Source organism: Chanos chanos, chromosome 2 (assembly GCF_902362185.1).
Source record: "Chanos chanos chromosome 2, fChaCha1.1, whole genome shotgun sequence".
Taxonomy (NCBI): domain Eukaryota; kingdom Metazoa; phylum Chordata; class Actinopteri; order Gonorynchiformes; family Chanidae; genus Chanos; species Chanos chanos.
The window spans coordinates 28,830,177-28,838,859 of NC_044496.1; the positions used below are offsets into that span (position 1 = coordinate 28,830,177).

The following is an 8,683-nucleotide window of genomic DNA, read 5'->3' on the forward strand; positions in this document are numbered from 1 at the left end:
CGGATGAAGTGGTGCAGGTGAAATTGTCTGATTAGGTTTGCCACCAACCTGACAGACATGACACGTCCTACAGTATTCAGCAACGTCGCTCTTCAGCCCTGGCCAAAAGAAGTGTCGAAGAATTCGACGATAAGTTTTCGACACCCCCAAATGACCAGCAAGACCATCGTGAGCAACGCTAAGAATCTCACTTCTGTATTTTGACGGAACCACAATCTGATGCACCTCACTCCACTCCTCAGTGAAGCCGTGCGGCTTCCACATTCTCATCAGAACTCCATCTCTGATAAAGTACCCCTGAGGCATAGTCACTAGATCCTGAACGGAGCTGACAGACTCAAAACAAGAGGTAAGAGTGGGATCAGACTTCTGAGAGTTTATTAACTTTTCACGTGACAATGAAAAGTCCAGTAACTCATGTCTTTCTGTCTTGTCGGGTATGTTTTGGCTGCTGCTCTGCACCGACTGAGCGTCGAAGAGCCTCTCACACTCTTCGGGCTTAGCTACGAAACTGTCACTCAAGTCAACATCACCGTCACGGGAAGGAACGGACTCGATCAGCCGTTTCGTCTGAGAGCGGGTGATGACGCTAGCAGGAAAAACGTCGGGGAATTTCTGCTCACACTCGTCCAGACCCTCTGGCACGAGCGGCACGGGAACGACTTCTGGCGGCATATCACCTTGACTCCACACACTCCCACCGGCCAAATCGTTCCCTAAAATAAACGTCACCCCAGGGATAGGAAAAGAGGACCGAACTCCCACAACTACATCACCGCTGACTAAGTCGGACTTAAGGTGGACACGATGTAAGGGCGCCTCAACGAACCCCATCTCAATTCCCCTAACAAGGACACTACTGCCTGTGGCGGTCTGTTCGGACAGTGGCAACAGGCCCTGCAGGAGAAAAGACTGTGCTGCACCCGTGTCCCGCAGGATACGCACAGGAACGGTTTCCCCACCGGAAACTGATACCAAGCCTTTCATGATAAAGGGCTCATAACTAGACTGAGCCTTAGTGACTGCAGGCACCGCGGGTTCTAGGGAGGGCTGAGAAGACGCAGAGGTAATGAGGCCCATGGTTTTGGACTGTTTCTTTTTTAAAAGCAAACAATCCGCCAGGATGTGACCCGGCTTTTTACAATAAAAACAAACCCTTTCCTCAACCTTGTTTTGCGAGTTTTGTTTATTTTGGTCTGTTGCACTGTTACCAATAGATGAATACTTGTTACGGTATCTATCTCTAATAGCGACTCTGTGAGTTAACACGTACTCATCTGCCAATACGGCTGCGTGCTTAATGGACTCGGCCTTTTGCTCGCTCACATAAGTTGCCACAGCTTCAGGTAAGCAATTCCTGAACTCTTCTAGAAGGATAAGTTCTCTCAGCTGTTCGCGACTGTCAGCCTTTTGCGACTGACACCATCTATCAAACAGAGTCTCTTTTTCACGAGCAAACTCTACAAATGTCTGACGCTCAGTTTTTCTGTAACGCCTGAATTTCTGCCGATACGCCTCGGGAACTAACTCATATGCCCTTAGAATTGAGGCTTTAACAACATCATAGTCTGCACTTTGCTCCAATGACAAGGATGAGTAAACTTCTTGCGCTTTCCCAACTAAGACGCATTGCAATAAAAATGTCCAAACTGTCTTAGGCCACTGCAAAGTCGTGGCGACACACTCAAAGTGAGGGAAATATTTTTCCACGTCTTTTTCAACGAACGGCGGCACCATTCTAATATTTCGGCCTATATCAAAAGAATCGGTAACTTCGGGAGGAGGAACACCTTCTTTTTTTGCCTTGATATCCAGTTTTCTTAAAGCCAGTTTAGTTTCCAGTTCTTGCTCCCTAGCTTTTAACTGTAACCGTTCACGTTCAAAGTCAATTTCTTTTTCGCGCAGGGCGAGCTCCTGTAAGCGAATCTGGAGCTCAAGCTCTATTGTTGTTGCGCGAGCTTTCGATTCTGTAACAACCAGAATTTTTTTGTCAATTAAAACTTTTTCCAAAGCGGCTCTAATTGTTTCTTTTAAACGCTTTTCAGCGGAAGTAAGCTCAACCTCGTAGATCGTTACCAGTTCCAATAATTGCTCCTTAGTGAACTGCGCAAGTAACTCTACAGAGGGTTCTTTAACGAAATCATCTACTGATGCCATTATGAAGCGATCAGATAGACTAAGTAAAAATGAAAGAAAACGAAAGAGTCAAAAAGCTACAATTAATGGTAGCTGTAATCACAAAAGTGGTCGAAATAATTACACTAGTGACCACGGGTCCATCCACGAAATTCACACTAAATACCAGTGATAAAAAAAAATACACTGGCGACTTTACTATAAGCACAATTAACACTATTACAAAACCACACGACTTCCAGTACCTAATGGGCAATAATGCGACGGAACGAACACCCTAACTCCTGGGCTATCTAACAACAAAATAACAAACAAACACAAAAAAAACCTACCTACCTATCTATCTATCTTCAGTGGTTTACTCAGCTCGAGGCGACTTTAAACGTCAAACTCGAGAGTGCAAAATAGACCATAGACGCAGTCCACAATGCAGCTCCGAAACGTACCCCCACTGAGATATCCACCAAAAATAATAAAGAAAACAACAAACTGACAAGCTTCCTGCTTGCCCGCCACTATCTAACTAGGGAACTAGGGTGTACAACAGAAACTGCCCAGCAAGTACATACAAAGCCAGTGGTTAATCCACATAGTCCCGCTAAAACTCTATGTCTAAATCTGTAACCTCTACAAAAAGATCCCGGACGAGCGCCCAATTATGTTACGGCCGATCACCAGCTCGTAGCATAAAGGGGGAGACGCACACGATAATGGGTCAATATCTAGGGGTTTTATTATCCGAAATAAGTAGACAAAGAATTAACAAAGCGAATTTGGGAAGTGAAGCGGGAACACCATCGCGTTGTGCTGGGATGGACCAGTATCCTCTAGGGCACCCATGCGCGTCTCACGGGAACGGTGCCAGGAGGGTCTACAAATAGGCTCAGCCCACAGCTTTCAGGTGCTCCTAATCGAAAGGTTAGAAAAAAAAGTACCAAAACAAAACAAACAAAAACATAATCGCCACCAGAAGGGGTTGCCAGCGCTGCCTAGCTGCAAGTATTTAGGCGGCCACCAGGACTGGGGAACGTAACAATGGAGAACTCCTTGTCTGATGTATTAGCATCTAGCTTCTTAAGACAACCAACATTCATTGCTCAGCTAATTAAAATCATTTGACAGAGCACCAGACCAAAAAAAAAAAAAAGGCTATAATACAATTAACTGGTGCAATATAATGTGGTCTTTGAACTTACTCTGAAACCAGATCTAAAATTCATGAGCAGTCTTCTTGTCACAGCAGTGTGCGTGTGCATGTGTGTGTGTGTGCGCACACGCTGTTGACCTGTTTGGAGTGACTCCTTTCCCTACCTCCCAGAGCACTGTGGATCATGGCCTCTGTGTGAGGGGCTAGGAGCTCGGCCTTGGCTATGGCTGCCAGAGACAGGTAACTGGACATGTTACGGCTCAGCTCCTTGTTCCCCTGCCGTAGAAACCGCACCGCCACGGGAACCGCCAGCTCCATCACAGGAGGGCGACTGTAGTTCTACATGGAGGAGAACAGGAGACAGGGCCACAGGACTGTAAACTGGTAATGCAAAGAACACAAAGCTAAGTTTCACACACACACACACACACACACACACACACAGACCCACTCACATAAACACAGAGACACACACACAGACATATGAAAAACCTCAAGTAGATGCAAGGATATAAGAAAGTAGTGGTAACACCACTGACATTATATAAGTTATAAAAATATAATACAAGCTGTATTAATATGTTTTCTGTCTGTGAACCAGAGTGAGCCGAAAAATACTGGATGTATGGTATGATTTATGGGTTTGTTATTTGTTTAGACATCTAGTGCCTCTGAACAACTGGCATTAGAGGAGGCATATATAATTATTATTATTTATATATTATATTATATTATATTATATTATATTATATTATATTATAATAGCTGTATGAGCCTTTAAAGTTGGACCAGAGAACTTCTGGTTAACTAATCAAAAGAATTTGCTCCAGGAAGGGGACAACTAGAGTAAAGATGTGTGTGTGTGTAAAAGCCAGCTCTTCCTGGACAGATTTATCAAAATGACAGTCTTTCTCAACCAAATCATTCTGAACATCTCAAAAAAAAAAAGAAAAAAAGAATGAATGACTTTACTTAACACAGTGAGTACTGTTTAACAAACTGAGTTCCGGAAGTGACCGAATGCAAGACGGAGGACGGGACAGTTGTGACCACAAATCACCACTGGTTACTCTCAAGGACTTACATGTGTCAGAATCAAGGAACAGCTTGGTTTTGGATTGAGCTGGATTTGAGTATGGTTTGGTTTACTGGTCTCTTTCATAGATACGATAGATACGCACACACAACTATGAAAGATGCAGTTTATGGACTAACTGCAGTGTGTGTCTGCTGCTGGTGTTTCTGTGAAGGACAGTCATCTGTGAGGCCACACTGCCCCCAAGGGGATATAGTGCGCATTACATCAGAGAAGCCCCGTACAAAATCTATTCCAATCTATGAGAAATATAAGCAACCTGGCAAAGGAGAGAATTACTTCCAAAAGAAAGACCATTTAACGTGAAAGCTGTTTTCTTTCCTTTTTCTTATTGCTCATTTTATATCTTGTGTCCACAGAACTTTTAACACACTCAGAGTGATAGTGTGACAGTGCTTCTAAGGCCTGGATGTAAGTACGTACAGTTTTCATATGGTTGCTATTACAAAAACCTTACACGACTCGTTCTACTATAAAGCATCACTACTCCTTTTGACCCTTCATATCAAATAAACCACAATAATACTCGTTACAATATTTGGCACAGCAGTACATGTAGTATTACCCTGCAGACTGCTCTGTCGCCTAGTCACTCTGTCTGTGGTATTCATGTTCGTCATATTAAATATTAAACTGCATAAGCAGTTATGAGCAAACATCTTAGATCAGGACGCAGTTGTGACAAATGAATTAACATTGACATGGTGGAATTTCTCTTTCGGTTTTGTTTGTGTGTTTTTTTAATAACTTTTATGAGAGCTGTCTTTCAATTCTTGTCTTGTCCCCATGCAAAGATTAATGTGTCCCACACGGTTGTCGTAACGTTTTCTGTCCTCGCTCAAAAGTGTGCGCCAAAGCTCCACACTAACAACAGAGCAGCCACATCAATGCCAGGCTCCATTTCAGATCAAAGGATCTCATCCCTCCACAAAGAGCTCTGGCAAAGTCAGGCACTGGGCTCAGGCGCAGAGACGGAAGCTCTCTAATGATTACTCACTGTGTGCAGCCCTGTCTGAGGTACGCTGTCTCAAACAAAACCTCACAGAGAAAGGCTTATGCCCACACTGTTTTGTTTTGTGGCTGTGTATTGGTTTAAAAAAGTGAAAGAGTGTTGTGTGTATCTTTGTTTCAGCGCGCTTCAGATAGAGGGAGAGAATGAAATGGAAGAGAGAACAGATGGAAGAAAGGGAGGGAAGAAAGAAACAGCCTAAACTTGTTTAAAAAGTGAGGAACTTGGCATGATGGCTGCTGCCAGAAGTGTCAGTTTGATATTTGATGTTTGTCTCAGGCCAGACTGTTCAGTGTTTGCTGAGATCTCATTTATGTCACATTTTAATCTCCACTCTGTTTCACTGAACCCTGCACCGAGCCTTTTGTGCATGCTCCTTTATGAACCAGAGTTTGCTAACAATGTGTGTGTGTGTGTGTGTGTGAGTAGTGAGAGAGACCTTATAACCAAACCATAAACAAATCCAGCTCAACCCTAAACGTGTTGCGTCACATACTAACCTAGCTCAAATCTGTAACTGCTGCATTTGACCACTAAAAATCATACTGTGGACAAGATAAAGATGTTAAACATTCTTTCCTGACAGAAATCTCAGTACAAAGAAAGGAGCCTGGTAAGAATGTTGGAACCCAGGCCAAGTTTTGACCCAGGTCTGGTCAGCTGTAGGAGGCATACACATCATCTCAGTACATCCCAAACATGAGAATGTTCGCATAGGTGTGTGTGTGTGTGTGTGTGCCTGTGCCTGTGCCTGTGTGTGTTTGCACTTTTGCCTGTGCGTGTGTGTGTGTGCCTGTGTGTGTGAGTGTGTACTGACCTGCAAGATGCAGCTGGTAATGTCAGAGGCGATTTTGGCGTGAGGGGTGTCCTCATCCTTGCCGTGTTGAGGTTGGAGGTTGTGTTCCAGGCAGGATTCCCACAGGGACACCAGCGCCGCCCCGTGCCTCTCAATGGAGCCTGTCTCTCGGATTGCAGTGGTGATGCGCGTGATGCAGATCTCCACCACTGCCTGGTCATTGTCATTTGTCAGGTAGTCCTGGAATGAGCCAATCACAATCAACTATGATAACAAATTACAAAAAATGAACATCTATTTTTCAAAGAGGTTAGGATTACAAAATATGCCGAAAGTAAATGTTTAAGTATAGGCCAATGGAAAATCTGAAATGTCACCAGCCAAAACATTCCTTTCCCTATCTTTTGGCCTAAATATGAAATCAGTAAGATGGTTTTTTTTCCTCTTTTGCCTCCCCTATTTGAGGGACTGATCCTTGTTTTGTTGATGTGGGGATTTGGGAAATTCCTCTACAACTTTTGGAAAGTCCTCTAGTCACTCTCTTGACAAGCTGTGTTTTGTTTATGTCCTAATATGCTTGATGTGTTCTCATTAAATGTGAATCAATTTTACGAGGCTGTGGATTTTAACAAGGTCCTGATCTATTTTTGGTTCAACTTCAAGTTAAGTCATACAAGCCTGAACTGGTCTAAAGAGAGGTGTTGTCAGAAGAGGACAAGAGAGACAGTGAAGAGGCCTTAGTTTGAGTGAGGATCTGAAGAGGACGACACCAGGACTGGGTTTAAGTAGCTTCACCACTGTGAGAGGCCAACGGCATTTTTTGCTGATCAGACTGATAATTAAATACTTGTGAGGTCTCAGAAAATTGGGACGTGAGATGCTGTAGGGAATTATCGTCTGGGTTAGCTTGCGTCTGTTATTGAGCAGACCACAGAGCAAGAGACACAGAAATTTCATTTCAACACAACAAACTCAAAAAAGACAGCAAACAAAACTGAAGAGCAGCTGACTGACCTGGCACTAACTAACTAGCACTTTCCTCAAGCACAGTAAGCAGCACCTCAGCCATTTCACACCGGCTATTTTTTCCTGAGCAAACACATGATCCATGAAGCAGACTTGGAGGACAGACACTGCTCAATAACACAGGGGTGTCTAGTCATATTTGATTGGCTGAGATCTTGTGTGACCTTTCAGATTTTAACCAATCAGCAAACGGTGGTCCATCACTACAAGATGCAAGTCTTGTCTGTATGGGTTGACTCCACGCTGAGTTACACCTTAGGCCGAAAAACACTTACAGGAGAGCAGGAGATGGTTTTGAGCTCCTCTAGTGCCTGGGAGAGGCAGTCCTCGATCTCTCTGTCGTCCAGGGAGAAGAGGTCTCCCGCGCGGGACAGGTCCCTCTGGCCCAGCACTAAGCGGAAGAGCTGATGCATCCTCAGGCTCTGGCCTGTCTGAACACTGACCACGCCCACACTGGGTCACCGTGGTGACCTGGCATGCTTCTGCTGCAGCCGCACTACAGGTGCTGACTCACATCAGAACCCCATCTGTAAAGAGAGAGAGAGAGAGAGAGAGAGGATGGAAGGAGAGGGATGGCAGGACAGACAGAGAGAGAGGAGGACAAATGAAGGAGAGTCAGCAGGAGGAAGAAGGGGATATAGAACTTAATTTGGTTTTTAAAAAGCCAGAGAGGAACAGAGAAATTGAAAGGCAAGAGAAATATACACAGGAAAGCAGGGACAAAACAGACAGGTACAGACAGACTGACAGAGTTAGATGGACAGAAATAGACAGACCAACAGAAAGACAGAGACAGGCAGACAGATAGAAATAGAAAGACAGACAGTGACAGATAGAAACAGACAGACAGACAGCGGAAGACTGATAGAAATAGACAGACCGACAGACCGACAGACAGACAGCGACAGACCAATAGAAATAGACAGACAGACCGACAGATAGATAGATAGATAGATAGATAGATAGATAGATAGATAGATGGTAGGGGTGGAGCCGAATCCAAATACAGTATTCAGCAAAGCACAAATAGTACGTTTTTACGAATATTTATTTTGTACAAATATTTTAAAACTTATGTTGGTTTTTTTTCCCCCCAAAACAAATGTCAAATAGCTGGTGTTCCCCATACGACAGAGTGCCAGGGCCACACTGATGAAAAAAAATTCTGAGATTTTGAAAATAAAGTAGTAATACTGCGAGAATAAAGCTGTAATTTCAGAAGAGCAGAAGAGGATCAGAAGAGCTGCTTGCTGCAATATGGTGCTGATGTTCCAAAAGATTAAGTATTTCCTTATTTGTGAAACCTATACTAAACAATAACTTCACAAGGCGCTCCACATTCCTCATTTTAACTCAGGTGGCAGGCTGCTCTTCTCATACTTTCCCTCTGAAATAACATGTAGCCTAAAATTACAACTTTATTCTCGTAATATTATCACTTTTCTTGTAAAATTACAACTTTATTCTCATAAT

General features: G+C 43.7%; 1 protein-coding gene across 2 annotated transcripts in view; it reads right to left on the reverse strand.

The window, feature by feature from the left end:
- Positions 1-7,623, reverse strand: part of veph1 (ventricular zone expressed PH domain-containing 1) — a 59,522-nt gene extending 51,899 nt beyond the window's left edge. For both annotated transcript variants that reach the window (XM_030766519.1, XM_030766517.1), the window contains exons 1-3: positions 7,486-7,623; positions 6,206-6,424; positions 3,448-3,622 (exon numbers count right to left, since the gene is read on the reverse strand). In XM_030766519.1, the coding sequence (XP_030622379.1) occupies positions 3,448-3,622; positions 6,206-6,424; positions 7,486-7,623 (532 nt within the window). The remainder of the gene's footprint in view (positions 1-3,447; positions 3,623-6,205; positions 6,425-7,485) is intronic.
- Between the last annotated feature and the right edge of the window lie 1,060 nt (positions 7,624-8,683).